This window comes from Neolamprologus multifasciatus, chromosome 1 (assembly GCF_963576455.1).
Source record: "Neolamprologus multifasciatus chromosome 1, fNeoMul1.2, whole genome shotgun sequence".
Taxonomy (NCBI): Eukaryota; Metazoa; Chordata; class Actinopteri; order Cichliformes; family Cichlidae; genus Neolamprologus; species Neolamprologus multifasciatus.
The window spans coordinates 717,974-741,457 of record NC_140439.1 but is presented as its reverse complement, the minus strand read 5'-3'; the positions used below and the strand labels follow the sequence as shown (position 1 = coordinate 741,457).

Genomic DNA, 23,484 nt, shown 5'->3' with positions numbered 1-23,484 from the left:
TGTAAAGTGCTTTGGGTGCCTTGAAAAGTGCTCCAATCCATTATTATTAAAGAAACAAACTGCTTTTGTTGTGGCTCTTTGCTTCTTCTAACCTCAGAGGTACATGTCTGGTTCCTCAGCTGCAGATGTGACTGTTTAGTGCTAAAACCGCTCACCTCAGTGTTGATACGGGAACCTCATGAGCTCAGTGATGTCATGGTGGTTATGACTATCTTTTATATACAGTCTAAAGGTCGATTAACCTTAGGGGAGCTGTAGATCCAGCTTACAGTTTGTTGTACGTTCAGGTTGAGCAACTCTTGTTCTGTAATTTGATCATTTGTTACTGTAAAAAAAGTGAAGCACTGCTACATGACAGCAAGCTTGTGTTAGACACACTAACTAAATGATTATAAGTATATTATAGATTTGCCTTTGGACAATTGGAAGCCAGTTTATTTATTCCATTAAAAAATTATTTTGCCAACTGATCCATTACAGAGTTATGTTGGAAATGGTAAAAAGAGCAGTGAGAAGTTCATATAACTCTGGTCTGAAAGGGAAAGAAGGAAATGCTGAACTAAAGTGGAAACAGACAAAATGGGGCCCAGAGCTCATTTGAGCCCTGAGGTCACTTACTGGGTTAATCTGGCCCTGGGCCCAGAGAGAGCAGCGGGAAGGTGGAGCTGGTTGGGGTCTGGGTGTCTGACAGAGCATGACTCAGCAGCTCTACTCTCAGTTTGGACACCGACTCTGCTTCGTGATGTGGAACTAAAGGCTTCAGGTTGAATTCCCTTTAAAAACTTTCTGACAGTATTCAAAGGCTTAATCCTAAACATCTCCTTGATGGTGATGGCTCCTGCAGGCTGCACACCTACAGATCAACAGCAGGACTGCTGTGACAGTAATCTGTGCTGCAGGAAAAGTAAGAGGAGCAAGTGTTGGTTGTAATGTTGATACAAGCCTACATTTAACTGAGTATAGTACCGAGATGACATTTTGAATGTTGAAACTGAGAATATAAAAAGTATAAGTGCCCATTTCATTTCTTTATTTGTTTTTCAAATAACATTTTAAAATTAATGCTGTTAAACTGCTGCCGGGTTGTTATCATGAAAAAATAGTCAGCTGTTTATTGACACAACCTGGGTCATCATCATATTTCCTTCAATACTTTTAAAGCAAGTACCTTAAAGTAAAATTTAAAGTAAATCTAACACTGCACCACCACAACTCTTTTCTATTACTGTGTGCTGGATGCAAAATATCCCAACTTGGGCTCCCCCTGGTGGTTGTTTCGAGATGATAACCAAGTTCTCGTGACCTACTGTGTGAAAGTTGTGTTCACAAATGAGAAGTTCAGGTGACATTTACTTGAATCTAGGCAGCATTTTATGTTCTCCAGAGAGGTTTGTAAATATCTGAGCCTGAGAGATAATGTGCAGAAATATGCAGACAAACTCAAGTTGGTAAACAGTACGTCAGATTTTTAACTGAGGAGATCTTAATGCTGAATAAACTAATGGAACACACAATGTTTTTATGGTCATCCGAGTATAGATTCACACATATACATATACACATACAGCATAAACGCAAACTTTTAACTTAACGTCTGAAGGTTCTCAGTCATCCAGGTCATCATAGTCTAAGGAGCTTGGAAAGAAAAGAGTCTGGACTTCTTTAAGTTGCTTGAAGACGTTTCACCTCTCATCCAAGAAGCTTCTTGGATGAGAGGTGTCAAAGTCAGCTTTGGTCACTGGTACAGTAGAGAGGCAATTTATATATAGAAATTATAAACATGACTTAACATATAGTACTGTAGTACCATATCACCCTATTAGAGCACTTCGCTCTCGCTCTGCAGGTCTACTTGTTGTTCCTAGAGTATTTAAAAGTAGAATGGGAGGGAGAGCCTTCAGTTTTCAGGCCCCTCTTCTGTGGAACCAGCTTCCAGTTTGGATTCAGGAGTCAGACACTATCTCTACTTTTAAGATTAGGCTTCAAACTTTCCTTTTTGCTAAAGCATATAGTTAGGGCTGGACCAGGTGACCCTGAATCCTCCCTTAGTTATGCTGCAATAGTTGTAGGCTGCCGGGGGATTCCCATGATGCATTGAGTTTTTCCTTTCCAGTCACCTTTCTCACTCACTATGTATTAACAGACCTCTCTGTATTGAATCGTATCTGTTATTAATCTCTGTCTCTCTTCCACAGCATGTCTTTATCCTGTCTTCCTTCTCTCACCCCAACCGGTCGCAGCAGATGGCCGCCCCTCCCTGAGCCTGGTTCTGCCGGAGGTTTCTTCCTGTTAAAAGGGAGTTTTTCCTTCCCACTGTCGCCAAAGTGCTTGCTCATAGGGGGTCATATGATTGTTGGGCTTTTCTCTGTATCTATGAAGCGCCTTGAGGCGACTTTTGTTGTGATTTGGCGCTATATAAATAAAATTGAATTGAATTGAACATTTTTAAAGACAGCTGAGATTTGCTTCAAAATTAACTTCAAATAAATCAAATGAACATATCAACATGTTTATTGTTCACTGCATTTAAAAACGACAATCACAAACAGGAAATTGAATCACTGAAGAAAGTGTCGTTTACATGTAGTGTATCTACTGGTTTGATTCACACAAACGTTCTCTGATCAGATTAAATTAAGATTAGACAACAAACTTTCATTTTATAATAAAGCACAGGGCTGTGTCAGGGGATGCCTGACACGCTTTAAGTTCAGCCTGTTTGGGAATATCTTGTGATGCACTGAGCGTTCTTCTCCACCATGCCATTAGGTGTTGTCTTCTCTCTTCCTCCCCTCACCCCCAACCAGTCAGGCCAGATGGCTGCCCATGTTACTTTGTGGACAGAAATAGCTAAGTTACTAAAATAACTTCATGAATCAGTTTTAATTTTTGTGGTTGAGTGATTTGAACTGCTTAATGCTTTTTTGTGTGCGTGAGAGAGTGTGTGCACCATGCTCCAGCAGACTAGCAGGTCTCTGAGTTTTCACTGAGGTTTTACCCATTTGTAAAGAGGAGTTGGAGTTGACCGCAGGTCTAAATTCAGTAGAGCTTCAAACCAGCTCCTAGTGCTCATAGTTGGATGGGACAGCATTGAGCTGTGCGACCCCAGACACTTGGCGAGGTTATGACCATGTTTTTATTTACAAAATGTGTGTTTCTCAGTGTCTCACTCCCTCATTCTGACAGCTTTCCAGTCGTCTCCACCTGTCCCCTCTTCCTCCAGGTCCCGGCATCACTGACACAGAGCATAATTACTGAATTGCTTCCATCTGCCTTGCCAGTTTCCCCGGCGCCACCCCTCCTCTGCAGACCACACCTCCACCACAGACTGTAATACAAATGTTCATTTGTATATGGCATACTGCAAATACTGAATTGCTGTACTCTGTTCTTAATGTCACGGTTGTCATTTTGGCAACATGTAATGGTCACAGTAATCATATATGTGCGCACTGTTGCACTGCCTTTGCACTTATACAGAAAAACTGACATTCTTTTTGGAACATTAGCAAACGGATCAGATTTACTAAGAGAAAATGATGAAGCTTGGGACTCCTGAGATTGTGTGTTTCTGTAGAAGCTGTAGAAGACACTGTGACTAGAGACAGATTCTCTCCCCCCCCCTCTCTAAAATTAACCAGCACTTGTACAAAAACACTGGACAACTTGCAGCTTGTTCTTTTTTTCTTTTCTTTTTTTAATGTATAACAGGGCATGCCAAGTCACAGCATTCTGGTACATCGCAACAGAAGTACAGCAAGACACATTAAAAATACTTGAATGTATCCTAAAACTCTCTCTCACACACACACAGACCCTCTCTCTCACTGTCACACAGCCATTCACACGTTTTGTTGTTGTTGTTGAGACCAGAATAATTCTTAACTTCATTCAGCATTAAGAAGTACCTACAGAGTACAGAAACAAGACGAGCGGACGAGTTCACGTTCACCCTGCGTGCCTCACATTTATTTTAAGAAAGCAGCTTAAATGTAGGAAGCTGCATTAACTTAATAATCAGATGGAGCGGTCTCCTTCCTCCAATCAAAGTCTATGCATCGGCACTTCAGACTGCAGTTGTGTTTCAAATGAACAGAGCATGTCAGGAGAGAAGAGAGTAGGCTGGCCCAATGTGACCAAATGCTCAAAGGAGGAATTTGACCAGGACAAAGGGTTTGCAAGGTGGAATCTAGTAAATAACATCTTATATATATATTGGTAGTCTATGGGATGGATCACTGCATGAGTGAGCATACGCCGTGTTACCACCAGGTGAGGATCCAACACATCAGAACTCATGCCTCAGGTAGCAGGAAGCACCAAGCTCTTCCATTACAGTGAACAGAGTGTCTTTGGTTTTACATAGTTAGTCACAGTGAGACAAATCACTGCGTTATTCTGGATATTGTTCTCTGTCCCTTTAAACAAGTAATGATATAATTAAGTGGCGTTAAAACTAGCAGTCAGCTGCAGTTCTACATACACGTGTTACTGAATATCACAGATATGGACAGTGATCAGTGCTGTAGCCAGGTAAAAATCAGATTTTTAACAACCAAAAAGTCCTCAGTGAGTGTCAAATATAAGGGGGGACACAACATAAAACTATATGATTTCGCAAGTTAATCAAGCTAATGTTTGTTTGTTTTTGTTTTTTACCCACCTGTACATGAATATAAGGGGAGCTTAATGTGAACTTTTGACATTTCAGGGCTGCAGTGTGAACGTGACCTCACACACCTGCTGCGAGTTTCATCCTGTATCATTACAGTTTTTAAAGTCCATATAAAACCATTTACATTTGGGCTAAATGTCTCGAGTACAAAAAAAGAAAAAGGCACTGCCATTTGTTATTTTGTTATTCTAAATATGACTTTCCCAGCCTTGTGCATGCAGTTTTAAAATATAAATTACACCCCGCTCAATTTTCTCCATTTCCTTTTTTTTCTTCCTGTATTTCCTTCTTTTTTTTGTCTTTTCGTGTGGTTTTTGTTTTCATTATTAAACATACAATATTCTTTTGTCAAATATATATGTAAGCCTGCAGTCAATACAGGACATCGGCTCTTTGATAAAATAAAACTAAATGAAGTACAAGGCGCACAATCAAGCGGTAACAATTTGTAACAGAATGGATGCTGCTGAATTTACAAAAAAAGAAGAAGAAGAAGAAAAAAAAAACCGTACTAAACTGCAGAATCTATGACAGAAATAAAAGATACAAAAACAGCATACGTGTCTTGACTTAAAAGTACATTAAATGTTTTTGGAATATCAAGGCGTCATCTAGCTGTTAATACTGCAGTGGGCACAGCGCTAGAAGCCTTCCTGGACACCCACAGAGCTGATATGCATGTAGGAAAAGCATTTGGTTTGACGTGAAGAGCCATCATCCCTCACAGGTATGCCCCTCTGTCCTCACACTTGTATTTCTGACCCACAGACGCTGCAAGAAACCACCGCTGAGCAGAAAGTGGAGGCCTGCCATGCTGCTCTGTGCTCAAAATACAATCCGCGCAACTTTGTCAAAAATCACACGAACTTGCTGTCAGTCAGTATTCATATAAATATGGCACTTTTTAAATTCAAAACCATAACTCTGGAAAAAAATAATGCACAGCGATATAAAAGTACATAAAAATACTGACAAAAAAGCCCTTCTAATAATCCCTTTGATTACATGACTGACTGCAGAACTTTTCTCATTACGAACGCATCTCATGTAAAGAAAACAAAACCCCCAGCAATGACCATCAAATCCTCACACAGCCGCCTCCTCTGTGCCATAAAGCAAGCCGCACTACTGCACAGCCACCAACACAAATACAAACACGCCACTCATTTTCACTCAATGCATGTAACACATAAAAGTAGCACCCCACTCCAAGTATACCATCTTACTGTGTGTGTACGTTGTCGTTGTTGTTGTTGTTGTGTGCCACAGACAGGAAATGGCCAGAAAGCACTGATGATTGGACTGATACATGGTCGACTGTGGTCTCGGGTCTTTTCATTAGATTTGTCCACAGTGAGAAAACTGTAGAGCAATGCCACCTTTACAAGCGGCATACGCAGAAACTTTGAAGCCTCGCTCTCCCAAACAGAACTCAAAGAAAGACATGGCCTGCAAGGCCCGCAATGGACCCATCTACCTCCTGATCTCACACACACTACAACAACACTTTCTAATTGACCATGGATTGGTGTATCTGAAGGACCAGTTCTTGATCTCGGCTTCAAATTAAAAAAAGAAAACAAAACAAAAAACCCCCCAAAACATCTTAACATGACATGACAGATACAAATAATATCGTAGTTCATCAACAGCAAGAAAAACAAAAACAAACAAACAAACAAAAAAACAGTCCACAATAACTATGTTAATATTTGAGATGTACTTATGGTCACCAGCCATAACATGTTAATACATATGGTATTTTAAATAATATTACACCCACGTGAGCATCACCTCTGCAACAACAACAAAAAAAGAAAGGAAAAAAGAATAAATAGTAGTTTCTACTTTAAGTACTGATTCATATGGCAGTGACACTGAAAGAGTCTGAATATGATGACATCCTGATGCTGCCCGTCAGTGAGGGGCACCAACAAACAATGACACACTTGGTCGTGTGTGTGCACAGATCCAGACTGCAGTGTTGAGCTGCCATCACGAGATCTGAAGCCATGTTCAGCTGGCCAGGATGAGGATGGGCTGCAGAGAGGTACCACATCAGAATTTATGCATGTTTTTGTCTTTATAAAGTCCCACACTCAGAGAGTGTTTTTAAATTCCATTCTCCCAAACATACCAGTAATTTCTACTTATGTAGTGACCGATATAACTAATGGCAATGGACAGCAATTTTAAAAAGCACGGAAAGTAACCTTTGCAATTAGTTAAACTAATCAAATCAGAAACCAGTCTGAAGATTTCAAATTGCTAGTTGTTATTGGCCAGAAACGGGTCATTCTGATTCTAATGCCATCGTAATCAACAGATTATGTTTCCAAGAAAGTTTGAGAAACATTTGAAAAGTGATTTTTTTTAAAAAGAAGAAAAAAAGAAAGAAGAACTAAAACATGCACAAAGTCTTGTATGGCCACTGAACTGTGTGTGTGGGATACTTCAGATCAGGCGGTATTTCCAACCTTTAGACAGGTCAATGAGAGGCATCAGAAGCTTTTTTTTTGTCTCTGGGTTTATCGTTGCCACCTTTTGTGCTTTGCTTCTCAACATCAGTCTGTCTGTCCAGCAAGGCTGTAACGCTACAGTCGAGAACGAGTGTCCGTCTGCTCTGTTTGATCCGACTCCAAAGCAAAGCATCGTTGCTCGAGCCTTGAACATTTGGATTGTAGTGTCTCACATTATCATATCAAGTGCAGGATACAAAGGAAATATGACAGAATTGCAAGAAACTAATAAACTAAACAACAACAATAATAATAATAATAATAATGATAAACCTCAAAGCTGACCTTTCAGGTTGAGGACTCGCATGCTGGGTTGAAAGCAGCATGGAAAGGAGTTAACCTAACCAGCTTATTTCAATATAAACCTAATCCTATAAAGTCTAGAGTCCAGGCACAAAGCAACTAAGGATAAATATTAAGACACAGAATAACCATGAGATTAGAATAAAAACAAAAATATTTTCATATGATGGAGGCCTGCACTGACAGAACTGACAGAAGGCCAAGATACACAAGCAACCAACCAGCTTTGATATTTGCCCAAATGTTCACCCATGAGTTTTTATTGTTCTGCTGGCATCTTTAGTGCCTGCGTCTCCCTGGACTTCAGCATCTGTCCCGCCATGACTGCAACTGGCCAGCAGGTGGAGGTAAGCACTAATGAGATCTCAGGGAAAACTTCCCTTCATGGATTGACAGTGTTTCATTTCTCCAATGTTGCAATCCTCTCATGAAAAGGAAAAAAAGAAAAGAAAAAAAAAAAGATCTGAGTGGAAACTAAATCCGCCTCCCATTGCTTCCGACACCTTCTCCACTCTAAATTTCACAATCTTCCTTTAGTTTTAACATGCAGCTTAAGCATATTCCCCTGCTTTAGAAAAATAACTAACTCCCAGTATCTGAACATGCAGACAGATCCCACTGACTTATTAATCTCCCAATATATATATTTATATGTATAAAAACATACATTTATACAGTACATGCTGTGGATGAACTGCTACACTCACTTGCACGAACAGACTAAGGGCACGATCAGACGTGACATCATCTTCTTCCATCGTCTCCAGCTAATCAAAGGTCCTGCCTCTGATGTCTCTCTCCTTTAAACATCCTCTTCCCTTTCTAATATCACTTCAGCTTGGTTCTTTCTTCTACTACTTTCTGTGTCTCTCTCCACATCCCCCTTCTTCCTCGTATCCCTCTCTGTGCTACCTCCATCTCTTTCAAGTTCCCATCTCGTTCTCTCTCCATTAATATTCAGGCCAACATATCTTTGTTGTTGGCTGTCAAAATAAAGAATAAGTATGTTGGTTGTAAACTAATGTGATGGCTACTCGTGGGAAGTAAAGCTTGTAGAAAGCCAAGGCTCTACAGAATATATTATGTAAATCATACCTGAAATTCATAAATGTCTCTGTACCCTCTGAAAGTAGCATCATAATGTAAACAATAAATACATACAATAGAAAGAAAAATGTTTGTTGCCACCCAGTACTAAGCAAGCAGCCTTTTTGAGCTCTCCAAGAAACCATCCTGGACACTGTGATCCTGCTGAAACCAGTCTGGGAAATCTCAAGCTTCCTTTTTGCATCCCTGTGGCTCTGCTCATCTCATCATGTTTTGGGTGTGAGGTACTGTTATGATCTGAAAGATGCCACAAACTGTGGTCAATGTGCAGGGACCAGACAATGTGGGCAAGAGAAAGTCTCACTGAGCCCTGATCCAAAGCCCAGCATCTCTCTTCTGCTGAGGCTAACTGGACTGCTTCTGGCCTCTCCATGGGAAGGGCAGGGTGGGGGGTGGGAACAAGGGGGAAAGTTTGCACACACTTTCCAGGTCGCGTTCGGTGCTTTCCATTCTCCTCACTCACATACAGGTGACTGTGAGTGTGCTGCCTGAGCAGGAAGCGTGTTTTTCCAGCCCGTTGATAGCTTGTATGAGCCGTTTGATGGTCGGCTCTCTAGTGTATCTTGGATCCCGCCCGGTCCTTTGGTTGAGCTCTACCATTGGCTACAGGGAGAGGGAACGAAAGGGCTGGTGACCTCAAGGTGATTGTGAGAGAGCTCCCCAAACCTGCGCCGTCCTGCTGCTCTCACTCAGGTCCTCAGCTCATATTGTTGATGTGCGATCTGCACCATCTAAACAGGAACAGCAGAGAGAAGAAGAGGCATCACAGTTTAAGTCAGCAATTACGTTATTAACCCTGACAGAGTGATTGTGGAATCAAATGTGCAAATGAAGGCAGTCATGACTCCTCAGGCCTCCACCACTACCATTTCCTGTTCCCAATTTATCACCAAAGTTTGCCAAGATAAACTTCAGCTTATGAATTAGACACAAAACGGAACATGAGAAAATTAAATATTAACTTTCTGCTTGCAGCTAGCTGCCCCTCCTTCAGCATGGTTCTGCTGGAGGTTTCTTCCTGTTGAAATGAAGATTTGCTTCCCATTGTTACCAGGTGTTTGCTCATGGGAGGTCGGTTGATGGTTGGTTTTGTTCTGTATTAGTGTAGGGTAGAGCAGGGCGATATGACCAAAAATATTTATCACGATATACCAATCCAATTTTATTTATAAAGCACTTTAAAATACCCAGCACAGGAACAAAGTGCTGTACAGAAAATAAGTTAAAACAATAGAATAACAGAAAACAGCAAAAATAAATAAATAAAACACATAATACATAAAACTAAAACAGCCATATACATTTGAAAATTTTTGATAACGATATAACTGACGATATAATTGACACTAGACAAAATACTTTACGACTCCACAACTTTATTAGTGAGAAAAAAAACAAATCAAAAAAGAAAAATCTATGTATTTTCACTTAAACAAGCAGCTGTTTGTGCATTAAAGTTATATAAAAATGTAACAGTGCAAATTCCTTGCTGACAGTTTAACCAAAAGGCATTTCCAGTGGAAATTGGCCGACATATCCTCAGCATAACCATGTATAATATCCACAAAGCTTTAAAAGAGGTTATACACACAATACCGTAATGTTATGTTGAAGCACAGTACGTATCACTCCGCGAGGCTCCTGCCTACGATAGCCGTAATGCTCCGACAATCCATCAAGCGGTGCAGCTTCGTAGCTTAGCAAAGTCGCACTAAAACATTTGACAGATTTTTGAGCGCTGTGTACATAAAATCGTTTCGAGGTCAGTAAACACAACCAGAATTCATACATAAGGCGCACGGGATTATAAGGGGCACTGTCGATTTTCAGAAAAATCAAAGCATTGATTTTAAGTGTGCCGTATTTTCCAAACAACACGGTTGTTTAGGTTGTTTCTAAACCTAAAGTACAAAACACAAAACGAAATAATAAAAGAGGAAACACAATATTTGAGAAAACATGACATTACATTAATAAGGAACCATTAGGGAAACTTTCTTCTTTGTGATTGGACAGAAGTATCTTGTGACGGGCTGATGTAATTTCATTGTACTTGTCTCAGTTGTCTTCCTGCCTAAAATTTAAAGTGAGTGTGAAAGGCAGGGTTATTACGCCTTTTTCAGGGTCAAATTCAAGCACTTTTTAAGCACTTTCAAGGTCCCTTTTCAAGCTTTTCCAGCACACCCCCCACACGCAATGCATGTTTCAATTCGCATCACCTCAGTACGACCATGTGAAAAGACACCTTTGCTCCCCTTCTGTTAAGACATAGAAAAACGCACCACACAAAAATACTGCAAAAGGAAACGGTTGCCTTATATACATAGTGTATAAACTCAAAACGCACATTTTGAGTTTACGCAAATGTGAACAAATCAACTTGTTAGAGATATTCTTCTCCTGCTGAAAAACCCCCAAAAAGGAAATAAATAAGTCTTCTCATCAGATATTGATGCTTCTTAAAATAGGAGACAGATGTTTGTTTGTTGTTTGTTTTTTAAGTTAATTCCCAATAAAACTGTTTTATTGCTAACTACATTGCTGTCTGTATTATTGCTGAAGTCCTAAATGATCACCTTTAAAGTGTTTGTGCTAATAACATCATGTCAGACAGGCATGGAGAACAGCACTGACTGTTTAAGTAGTTTAATGTGCAGGTGCTGACCATAAACACATTTTGAATGAAAGCCGGGGAACTTTGGTAGCACAGAAACAAGTGGCTATTCTTTGTGACCATATGGCTCGGTCCCTCATATTGCCATTATTTCACCCAAAGGCACCAAGTTAATACTTAAAAAAGCTGCAGCAATACACACAAAAACAGTACTTGGTGACAACTTTGCTTTTAGCCTTTAACCCTCTGGGGTTCAGGGTGTAATTGGCCGTTGTTGACTACTTTTGATTTGGCCTCTATATTTCACCTTTAAAAACTGTTTATCTTGCCAATCTGTTATTTACTCATTTTGATAAACTGTATCAGCACAATTTATCTAAATTCAGACAAAATTTAAAATACGAGTAGAAAGTGATATTTTTGACTGTAAAAACCACAAGCATGTTTAATGAATCATTTTCATAACTTAAAATACAAATAGAAATTGTACATTTTTAAAAAATATGCATAAGTTTTGCAAACAACAAAGTTATATGGTACTATTTACCTAAAAATGCAGCCAAGGCTCAGACGTTTTTTTATATAACCATTTAAAACTATTTACAGAACAATCAGGTGCTCTGCGTCAAATAAGAAGGCACACAAATTATTTATGCAACTCCAAAAAATAGTTTGTGTCCATTATAACACAGATGAGAACAGCACAGGGATAAACCTGCAGGTCTGACAGCAGGTGTGTCACTCAGCGTTTACACTGCAATCTGCCTTTGGTGGCTTTTTTGCAGCAACTGTGACGATCACTAGTAGAACTGACACACAAAACAAAACAACAACTACACACTAACTACACAAGACAACACACTAACTTGAGACTCCAAACACGGTAAACCTCACAAATCTCTCACGTATCAAAACTCTCTCTCTCTCTTTCGCTCACTCACTCTCTCTCGCCGGTCACTCCTAAATCTTCCCCCTCTTCCCAAACAACCAAATGCCACATGTTGCCATATCATTTTTTTGATTGGTCGACATGGTACATTTTTCCACAAATAGGGAAGGAGTGTTTTTTCTTTCTCTTTTTTCACTCACAAGCAAGTTTGCTAGCGCTCTCCTTAGAAAACACAGTTTTTACCGTTTCTTCCCGGAGTAAACGCCACTGTCTTATTCAGAAAAAAAAAAAAAAAAAAACACATCGGTTTTACATGGCTTATCAACACAATTTTAAAACTAGTATATAGTTTGAAGTCCGCACGTTCAACCCAAGTTGAAATGGAGACTCTGGGTCCGTCGACCCCAGAGGGTTAATCAGAAAGGCTTAAGTTAGCTAGTTATGTATCAGTATATAATCATGTATATAATAATGATTTTGCTTTTACATTTTGCGACTCATTTTATTTCTCTATCTGATAAGAAAACTATTCAACCAGATAGTTATTTATTGTGAATGAAATACAGTTACATTTTCAAGCACCACATCTGAAATTCAAGCACTTTTCAAACCTTGAAAAGACAACATTAAAATTCAAGTATTTTCAAGGATTTCAAGCACCCATACGAACCCTGGAAAGGACTGAAGAGGAAATTATATATATATATATATATATATATATATATATAATATATTTCATTCTCTAGACCAGTTCACACAAGTCTACAGAATTCTAGAGAATTTATTTCTCTATCATTTCTGAACGTGACACCATAGAAATCAGTACAATCAAACCACGCTAGCTATGAACACATAGCTATGCCCCTCCATCCTGTTAATCCCTCCACTAAATGAAAAAAAAACAAAATGTGTACCAAATCTAATTCTGATCCGGCTACTTGTGTAGTGGAGCTTGTGACTCTGGGCTATGAATAATATGAATAATGATGTCATCTCATTTGAACTGAAAGCATGAAGCTTTGCTAACTCGGTGAACAGCAAGGGGGCTAGGGCCCACACTGTCATGGTGAGAAAACAACACATCTGTCAAAATACTGATAGAGCCTTTCAGAGGAAAACAACAGTCTGACACCTGCTGCTGCTGGTTTGGCTGAGGAAGAAAACGTTATCAAGCTGCACAGCAGTGGAGATTTCTAATTCCACGAGAAGGAAAAAAAGAAAAGGAGAAAAAGGGTTAGGACTAATGTCCTCGCATGCTGCTGTTTAATAGTGTCGCAAAGGGGAGAATATACTGCATTAAACAAAACTATGACGGTGAAGCTATCCTTGAATTTTGTTTTATAATTGACCCAAAGCCCTTTAAGCCTGGGCTTGTTAAAGTAACACTGGCTTAAGCAGCTTGATGGAAGTACGTACACTTTTGCATTTTTATAGTCCAATTTTACTTTGTGCAGTTTGGGAATATACATCATGACAAATGGAGAAGAAACACTTGTCGAGAGGCAGCTTAATCAAAGTTCATTTTAGTCCAGGCTATCTAAAAAAGGCCATCTGTGTGTCAGAAGTCAGAATATTTTTCCATATGCCATCAAACATTTTAGGTCACTTCCTGTGGTTTGAGTTAAGTTACCAAGTTATGTCCAGAAAACAGGAAAAAAAAAAAGAGATAAAAATTCTGATATACACGGCATTTTTATTTATTTTTTAAAGGTCGATGCACTCGTTTGTTTTGCTATACCCAGTTCTGCTATACCTAAACATAAACATACACATACACACACATACACACACAGCAGCATAAAGCAACACTTGTTCATCGTTCTGTGCTGAGGACTGAGAAGCACTGTCTTCACTTCAGCTGAGTTTTGGCCACGAGACTAAAACTCACTGTACATACGAGTATAATTTCCACAACCAGGTCAACAACAGTCTGACTCGATTAAGGTCTCATCCACTACAGTCCTGTACAGTACTGACACATTTACAAGCTCATTTAATGTACAAGACATGGCTTTTTTTTTTTTTTTTTAAGATCAGCATTTTAAGCGCCACATCATTATAAACTTTTTTATGCGTTTACATGTATTATTAGGCATCAATTAAAAATAATGTTTACAGCAACACTCTGGCATGCTAAACTACAGTATTGATTGATTAGATCAGCCATCCCTGAATTTCAGACTGCCAACTCACTAAAACTAAATGTTGTTTATTTATTATATAAACAACATGTTTATATTTTTTTATTTTAAAATGTTGAAACCTTATAAAAAATAACAATTTATGGTAAACAACATTTTCTAGCACAGCTGTGTTACTTCAGCAGGCCACTAGGAGGCTGTGGCCCACAGTTCCGGAATCAATGAGTTGGATCAAAAAGTCACATCGCTCCAAATTGCTCAGCAGCTCATATCTGATAATACACTGGCGAAAGCTGTTGCTAAAACTTGTTTTTTTGTAAATACTGTGGTTATTCCATTTATCTCCCTAGTCTTAAATTAACTTGACTTTACTGCAGAGTCGCTGTCAGTTTCCAAACTTAGCATTTTTTGGACATATCTTGCCAGATTCAAACTTCAAAATCAAAAGCATCTGAAAAATCCTTGTTGTGTTCCAACAAGTCTGGAGTCAAAATCTAAAGCTCTAAAAGCTAACAGTGTTGGGAGGGGTCAATCAGGTCCTACATCAATGTTAAAATCAATTGAGGAGATCAAGCCATAGTAAGACACCAGCTATCTGACTTTGATAGAATCTGAGAAAGAGCAAAAGTGTGCTGCTTACTATTTGTTCCAATTCTCATATGATAGAAACAGAATAGATAATATTGCACACAAACAGGTTACTGATTACTGCTTCCTGTGTCAAAAACAGAACATGACCTGAACATAGTAAGAAGACTCCAGCTAACTGAGCCGCTTAAAATGTCTTTCATGAAAATTTGTGATTGGATTCATTAAGCGCTTCTTTAGATCACAGGAGAAACAGGGAACTTTGACAGCCACTGCATCCACCAACTACAATCCACTTTAAACCTTCCCTTAAAGCTCATAATGCTGCGCTGGAAATTTCACAGCTTTCATTGGGCAACGTTATATTATTGATTATGCAGCTTATTAGAGCACTTCTTTATAAAAGGGTCTTCTTCTTGTCCTCAGCCAAACTAAGCTTTTCATATCACAGCATTGTATTTTACAGTTAAATATGAGGATCGGTGAAAAACATACCTCCCAAGGCGTGTTCGGTCATACTCAAACACAAAGACTCAAGGCGATTATTGATGTCTGGCTCTGTCACTGGTAACTGAAGATCTGTGCAGATACAAAAACATATTGAAATCAAGAACAACAGTGAAAACATCGAGCACAAACAGATGACAACTTGACTTCCTGAAGGAAGCAATTTATTAAAAAAAAAAAAAAAAAAAAAAAAGACAGATATGTTGCAGATTTAGCATGCTAACCCAAGGGCCTGTGTATTAGCAAATTTTGTGTCTAGCAGTAGGGGTGGGCGATATAAACGATATACGATAGAAACTATATAAATTTGGCCAACGATAGAGATTTTGACTATATCGCTCTATCTATCTGAGGCATATTTTTAAAAGGGTTATATGCAAAAAAAAAAAAAAAATTAAATAAATAAATAAATTAGGCGAGGATAAAATCTACTTACTTTTTCTGTGTTCCAGTCTCAGTAACTTTGACACAGTAATATCTGCTTCAATATTTAAACCTCTGATGAAATTTCACAAGTGTTAGCTTTATTTTGATACCAAGATTGTAAGCACAGAGTTTGTAATTGCAGAGAAATAATCAATTAAATTTGGGCATTGCATTTTCGAGCACGAAGCTCAGAAACCCCTTGGGGCTTAAGAGGCTAGCTCAGTCTCCAACACAGACTAGGCAGTGAAAATCTCTTGTGGAAAGAGAGACAGAGTTAGGCCCAGTAGACTGCACTGGGCTATTTATAGGGTCCAAATCCCTACCATCACCCCTTCTTCCCCCACACCCCACCAACCCCCCTGTGTACAAACTTACAGCTACACAAACACACGCTGGAAACAAGAAAAAATAAAAACATCCAATCATCTAACATACACTTGTTTCTTTATCCTCCACCACTTTTGTCATTTAATGAGGAACCTTATTCAAATGTCGGTAAAGAGAAAGGCACATCAGACAGAGTGTGGTTGGAGGGGTGAGGGACGTATAGCCTTTCACATCAGTTACCCTGGCCAGACACAGCTTTAATCACCCTTGAGAGCAACTTATGTGTGCATGACTCTGCAGAGTTGTCAAAGATGGAGAGAAGGGGGGAGGAGGGGAAAACAGAGAGAGGGGAATCTAAGAAAGAAAGTGAATGAGTGAGAGAGGGATGGAAAGCAGGCCAGGGAGCCCCGCACTCACTGCACAAAGAGCCTCATTGTGAGATTCCTCTGACTCTTTCCTCCCTCCCAGGCTCCATCTCTTCCTCTCTCACATAGCCTCAACTTCTCCCTCCACCTAATTTTGCTCCTCTCCTTTGGTCTTTTTAAAATCTGTTTTTCCTCTTCATTCTAAAATAGGGATATTTCTGTCACAGCTTGTCCATAGAAATGGTAAATACTCTGTACTTGGATAGTGCTTTTAAAGCTTAGCCATGGCCCCTCCTTTTACTGTCCACTGTTAGTGACAAGTAGCAATCAGCAGAGGCTACTACAGGTCACTTTGCTTGGCTCCCGTGGTTACGGTGACTGGTGCACACATGGACATTACAGGCGGGCCTTCAGGTCCCAGCTCAGATTGTTAACTTAGGTTAAAGCAGTGCTGGGGTATGACACACAGCTGAGGGGCACTGAGGGTTTGTGGTGTTAGGAGTATCATTTTATTGGATGGATTTGGAGTTGAACAAAATACCCTCTTTGTCTCACTCAGGAGTTTCTTGATGTGTTTGGTAACCCAGGGATAGTTCAGAAAACAGCGGATAGTTTGTACAATGACAGAGGTGTCCACAAGAAGATGGCATACACTAGGGGTCGGCAACCTTTTTGATGATGAGTGCCATCTAAAATTTCCTCAGAAGTCAATGTGCCATATGACTGTATTAGCAATAAATTTAATAACACTCTAAATTAACAGTTACACACTACATAGAACAACTTTGTAGAATTATATTTGTTCGCAGATGTTGGCAGCTATCAGCGAATACTTATCAGCTATTTTGAAACAAAAAAGACACTTTTCATCCATAACAAGAACTCCATAACAGCAAATTAACTGTATAACAAAAAAAAGCAAATGCTATTTATGGTCTCCTCACAACAATGATAAGAAAAAAAGAACTGGACCTATATGGCATGTTTGTTAATACAGCGATACACATGTTAATGTGATCTCTGGTCTCCCAGATATCCGTGTATTTCCGTGGTGCTGATGCTGCGCTGAGCGGACAGCTCCTGAAGCATTTGAAGTGTCGGAATGTGGAAATTTCAACATTGCTTGAAAAAGCTGCCAGCTAGCAACGTCCCTCTCACCGGTAGGCTAAGTGATTTTTAGCCAATTACAAGTTGAATCTGGTAATTGGGGTTGTTAGCTAAGATACCGTCATTAAGAAGCGGCACAACTAATGTGTCTATGCGAATTAATTTGCGATGTGCACCGCTGGCCCGGCCATTTATTTTTTAATGCACCCTCTCAGATTAATTCACTGCGTGTCGTGCCCAGGGCTGGACTGGGACAAAAAAAAATCGGCCCACCAGGTATTATAGGAAAAGCCATAAAGCCTTTGAATGAAAACAAACACTGTTGTGACAGTGATGTACACTGTCTTGTTGGTATATGTATGAAATCATACATATACCAACATTTTACATCAGATAAAAACTTTGGTTGTAAGATTCAGATATTTATTTATTAAAAGCAAGACATTTTAAATGAGAATAAGAAAGTTATTCTCATGTTAATGCCCTACCTGGCCCCCTGGCAAAACTTTGCTAGAGCCGCCCCTGCACAGCTACCAGCTGTCAGCTGCTTAGAAAAGGATCCTGGTGTTATTTGTCTCTCAGAAACAGTTCATAACTTCCCTTCAACTCATTCATGTCACCTAAAAGGTGAACCTGTTTCTCCATCACCTGTTCAGCTGTGATGATTCAGTAAGGACATCTCCTGGTTTCGTCTTCATGTTTCCCTCTCACCACATATCCAAACCGGTATCATGACCAGCAGCTTTTACAGCTGTGGCTCCAGCAAACATCAGCTGATACTAGAAATTAATATTAAAAAAATTCTAACAACAGCTGATCAAGCTTAAACGTGCTGCTGTTGTTTAACGCGACATCCGCCGGTTTCTGCTTTCTGGCGTAAAGTGGGCGATAAACAAACAAGAGAGAAAAGCCAATCAGCTGATCATTGATCAGTTTCATGATTGAAGTAGCAACAGGAGAAGGAGGGGGAGAGAATGAGAAAAGAAGAGGCAGCTGCAGTGTAAAGACACAGAATAACTTCAGCTTTGTGTCTTTTTTCATTCTAGCTCAGGGGTGGGCAATTCCAGGCCTCGAGGGCCGGTGTCCTGCAGGTTTTAGATCTCACCTTGGGTCAACACACCTGAATCACATGATTAGTCGTTACCAGGCCTCTGGAGAACTTCAGGACATGTTGAGGAGCTAATTTAGCCATTTAAATCAGCTGTGTTGGTTCAAGGACACATCTAAAACCTGCAGGGACACCGGCCCTCAAGGACTGGAGTTGCCCACCCCTGTTCTAGCTGAAGTCCGGGACAAACTGTTTCTTTTCAGCTCAATATTTTCCCTGAATACGGGACGATTCAGTTTTTTAACAGGACAGTTGGCAACTCTACTAACTAACCTTATGAATAAAATAAAGTTCACTATCAGTAACATCATAGCACCCACCCAGCTGTAGAAACTCCATAATGCTAGCTAGTACGTAGTACGAATTACTGTAACTGACTGTAAAAAGTCAGCACAATGAAAATAAACTACATCTAAACTTGGTTTATATCTGACCCAGATATACCCTGATGGCCAGTCCAGCTATGGTCGTGCATTAAAAACAATTTTGCCGAAGAAACATATGGGCCTTCAGACCACTTCTTCACAGTCTCAGCTGTGCTAAGTGAAAGCATTTACACTGGTCTGTGCCTGGGCTGATGGTGGACCAGGTTTTGCCTTGAGAGCTGCAAGCCTTAATGTCAGCACAGAGCAGGGACCCGTGTCCCTTGGTAGTGAAGTCCACAAACTGAGTGAAATTGGAACAAAGTCACTTCATTTCAGTCCCCAGAAGTCATGGGGAAAGTACACAGGTGCAGAGAGTAGTCTTACAGTAACAGACTTGATGATATAAGCCATGTTTGACAAGCATGTGAAAGGAGAAATGTAATCAACCAGCAAAATAGGATAAAAACTGCTTGGGTATGTAATATAATGCAACTCCGCTACTAACACTTCAATATGTGGGCTGCAGAAATGATCCTTCATGGTAATGTGACCAGGGTGGCACCATTTGCTGTTAATAAAAGCAGCAAGTGCTGCCCCTCCTTCCTTGCCCCTCTTAAATTTGGCTCTGTTTGCCAGGAAGCATCTGAAAACAGTGAGTGGTAATGATGAGATCCAGGGTCTTTCATGCAGCAGTGTTTTTGTGAAACCCATAATATTTGATGCTCAAGGAAAAAATTACTTAATTTCGCACTCCGTTTTATATTCTAGTAACCTCTGATACCCCATGAGGGAAAAACAAGAGATGTGTGTCCCCTCTTCAACAGCCTCTCAGGTCTGGAGTCAGACAAATGCCTATACAGAGGAACCTGCCCGAACTTCTGCTGAGATGTTAGCTCTCGTTCTGCTCTCCTGCTCATACATATAATCTGCTGTTTGTGGCATAAATAACTGAGTGTTGATTTGCTTGGCAACAGTATCATGTTTAAATGAAGACGGTAATAGCATCATTTAAAAAAAACAAAAAACAAACAGCATAGGCATAGATGGCAAAGTTCCAGAAAGTCCTGAGCAGCAGCAACAGTGTGGGGAAAAAAATAAATAAAAAGTAGGAAATGGCTAGAAAAAAAATCTAACAGGCTGCATGTACAGCTGTTTAGATCTACAACTGCATTAAGGCCAACATTCACCACTTAGCTGGCATGTTCAAAGCCTGAAGATAGTTATGTAGCTTTGTCTTGTTCTAACACACATATAATTTAGTTGGGGGATTCTACTTTATTCAGCCCGTCCCTGAAGTGTGACTCCTTCTAGCTGCCCCACTGTCAGCAGATACCACGCTGATGTCATCAATGCAGATGAATGAATGAGCCGGCATTCTTGCCAGTTCCAAAGTGTTTAAGCAAATGTTAGTGTTGTAATTAGTTAAAGTAAATATAAGTGTGTCCCGGCATTACTTACCAGCTTGTTGGAACGTGACCACGGTTTGTGGTGTGGTGTGAACTGGTAGGGAACGTGTCCTCTGCACGGAGCTGTGGGTCCGACTGGGCATGCTGTTACTTCCTCCAGGATTGGCAAACCATGGACCCTGAGGAGAACATTTCAAGATTACATAGCAGAGAATGTGCAATGATATCCAAAGTCTCAGTCTTGGTGGAAATGGGTTTAAAATTTGTACAAAAGTTTTTGCTTCTGCTGTCAAAATGTAGTAAACTGAAATGTTCACCAAAACTCTGCTTGATCACTATCACATTGCCAGAAAAAAAGGGGGAAAAAAAGATTTATAACTTCACATTATTACAAATGAATGTGGAGCTGGGGTGCATGACAAATGTTTGTTGTTCTTTTTTTTCTTTTTGTGATACAAGGAAAGTTCGTTTTGAGAATTTCCTGCTTTATTTGAAGTGAACAGTACCAGACCATAAGCATGGACTTCAGAACTTACACTGGCCTGTGGATTACGTAGTTAAGATTAAATAGGCAAAATCCCATTTCTTCATTATGATTCAATGCACAAATTACAAGACCAAAGATTCTGCTCCAACTTCCCTACCGTTTCCCACATCAGCGCTTTGGCTAAAACCTTCACTGACCAAAAACATGAATGCATGAAATGTGCAAGCTTGAAAAAACTCATGTAAGACCACAACTTCTTAAATAGTTTCATTCCCCACACTCCTGTCTGAATGTCTAGCCCACACCTAATGACAGTCTCAGACGCTCACCACGTGAATTCCTCACTGTAACCTGCCCATTATACCCCCAACAGCACTGCCACATGCCCCTCCCCTCACCAATCCACCCCACCCACCCCCACCCCCGGCCCTCCAGCGCCGCAGGCCAGGGAAAAACAGGAAATGCCTGTGCACTGTTCTCACTGCCTCTGACTGGCCCCCTCTCTCTTACATATATATAGACACACACTTAAACACTCCCTCTCTTGCTTGTTGTCCCTCCTCCTTCAACGGCACGGCTACCTCTCCCAAAATATGACTCACACATTTCCCCACCCGCCCTCCTTCTCCTCTCACTGCACATTCACACACAAGAAGGTCCAGCGTGACGAAGAGGAACTGAGGTATTTCCTCCCATTGTAAAGGATGAGAGAGCGAGAGAGAAGGAGGGAAAGAGAAGGAGGGACAGAAAGTTTTCCAATGAACTGGGTCAGCCCAGACACAAGCGTGCCAGGATGGGCCTGAAACAGCTCCACAGCTCCTCCTGTTTCAATGTTCTGCACTGACGCAGAGCCTCTGGTATGTGGGGTGACCTGCCTATGAGTTCCATCCACCTCACTTCATTTGCCAGACACCACCACCACTGTTACTCTTCCTCACCCTGCATTTCTTTGTCATGGAATAAAAAGACTATTTCAGGCAGAATACATGCTGAAGAAGGAATTCTGCTGCCCGAGGTACTGTAAACATCCTGGAATGTATTATTATGCACTACAAAATGTTCCTTTGTACAGTCACATACACCACTGCCATTCACCACAGTCCCTTTAAACACACAATTTAACTCCCATTTAGTATTTATTGAAGTCAGACTTAAGGAATCAGTACATGCTGTAGTATATTGTAAACATAAATATGACTGAATCTATATAAACCAAGTCTGCTGAAAAGAGAGGGAACACTGCGAGGGGCTGTGGGTCAGGTGGTAGCGCATGCTGAGGTTAGCGACTCAATCCCCTGTTGTTCAGTCCATGTCAAAGTATGCTTAGGCAAGATTGTCGCCCATCTATTGGAGTGGGAGTTTGTGTGAATGTTAGACAAAAAGGGCTTAGGAATACATAAAAGCATTGTAGGTGTTATATTGGGTGAATAAGAAGTGTAGTAGAAAGCGCTGTGATTGCTCAGAATAAGTAGAATAGCGCTATATAAGAACCTCTCAGTTCACCAAAACATCCTCAACATGCCCAGTGTGTGGAAGTAATAAAAAAATTGCTTTGAAGAGTTTAGGGATGAGACAACTGATTAATATTTTGTTTGAAACAAAAAACATTAAACCTGCATTTTCTACATTTATAAAGAAAAAAAAGCTTTCAAATATTTTGAAACTGTGATAGCTAATCCACAATATAAGGACAGATTAACTGAAGATGATCAATACCCACAAATTAGCTGATAACCTTGCAGATTATACAATACTGGTAATACAAGTTGGTTATTATATGCTGGTCTTCCTATATGTGTCCTTGTTGTCCACTGGACATTCAAGCGTCCTGCTCTTCCCATTTGATGACTCATATCTGCTAACTGGTTCAAACAATCTGCTTATTTGAACTCACATGTCTTCCTTGCTTGGGACCGGTGGGTGTGCTGCTGGAGCTACGAGGTGTGGGTCCCAGCAGCCCCCCGCTGCCCAACAGGCCCAGCCTGGCACCTGGCAAACTCCGGGAGGGCATCTGGAACTGGTGTAGGCTCCTCCTGGCTGACACACTGCCCCCAACACAGCCAGTGGTAGGGAGAGAGTTGGACTGGCCAAAGCGGCTGCGACAGGACAAAACAAAAGTTGTACAGAGGCGAGTATTGTCTAAGGTGTTTGGATGTTAAAAAGAACAGCAGCTGTGCATTTAAATAATATGAAGCACAGAAGAATTTTTTTGTAAAATAATTATGCCAACTTTAATTTTCTTCCATTTTCAGGAAGCTGTGCTGCTGGATAGATAGAAAAAAACATTATATGCAAATTTCACTTGACTAAAGTAGTTTTAAATTGACATTTAATGCATATGCTAGTTTGAAGTAATTCAGTCCAGTAGAGTATAATCATCCCAAAGTTACAACACTGCACATGAATACAGAACAGTTTTTCCTCAAACCTAACTTGAACTGGCTTCTTTGTTGTCTACATTAATTCTTTAACAGTTAGACGTAAATAAAGTAGTTTGTGTAAAAATTATCCACTAAATTTTAACACATTTAACTTTTGCTTCCCACTTAT

At 40.1% G+C, this 23,484-nt stretch overlaps 1 protein-coding gene across 2 annotated transcripts in view; it reads right to left on the bottom strand.

The window, feature by feature from the left end:
- Positions 1 to 3,673: 3,673 nt before the first annotated feature.
- samd4a (sterile alpha motif domain containing 4A) overlaps positions 3,674 to 23,484 on the bottom strand; it is a 62,968-nt gene continuing 43,157 nt past the window's right edge. For both annotated transcript variants that reach the window (XM_085166077.1, XM_085166067.1), the window contains 4 exons: positions 22,829 to 23,030; positions 20,500 to 20,626; positions 15,332 to 15,415; positions 3,674 to 9,335 (listed from right to left, as the gene is read on the bottom strand). In XM_085166077.1, the coding sequence (XP_085022203.1) occupies positions 9,307 to 9,335; positions 15,332 to 15,415; positions 20,500 to 20,626; positions 22,829 to 23,030 (442 nt within the window). In that variant the 3' untranslated portion in view covers positions 3,674 to 9,306. The remainder of the gene's footprint in view (positions 9,336 to 15,331; positions 15,416 to 20,499; positions 20,627 to 22,828; positions 23,031 to 23,484) is intronic.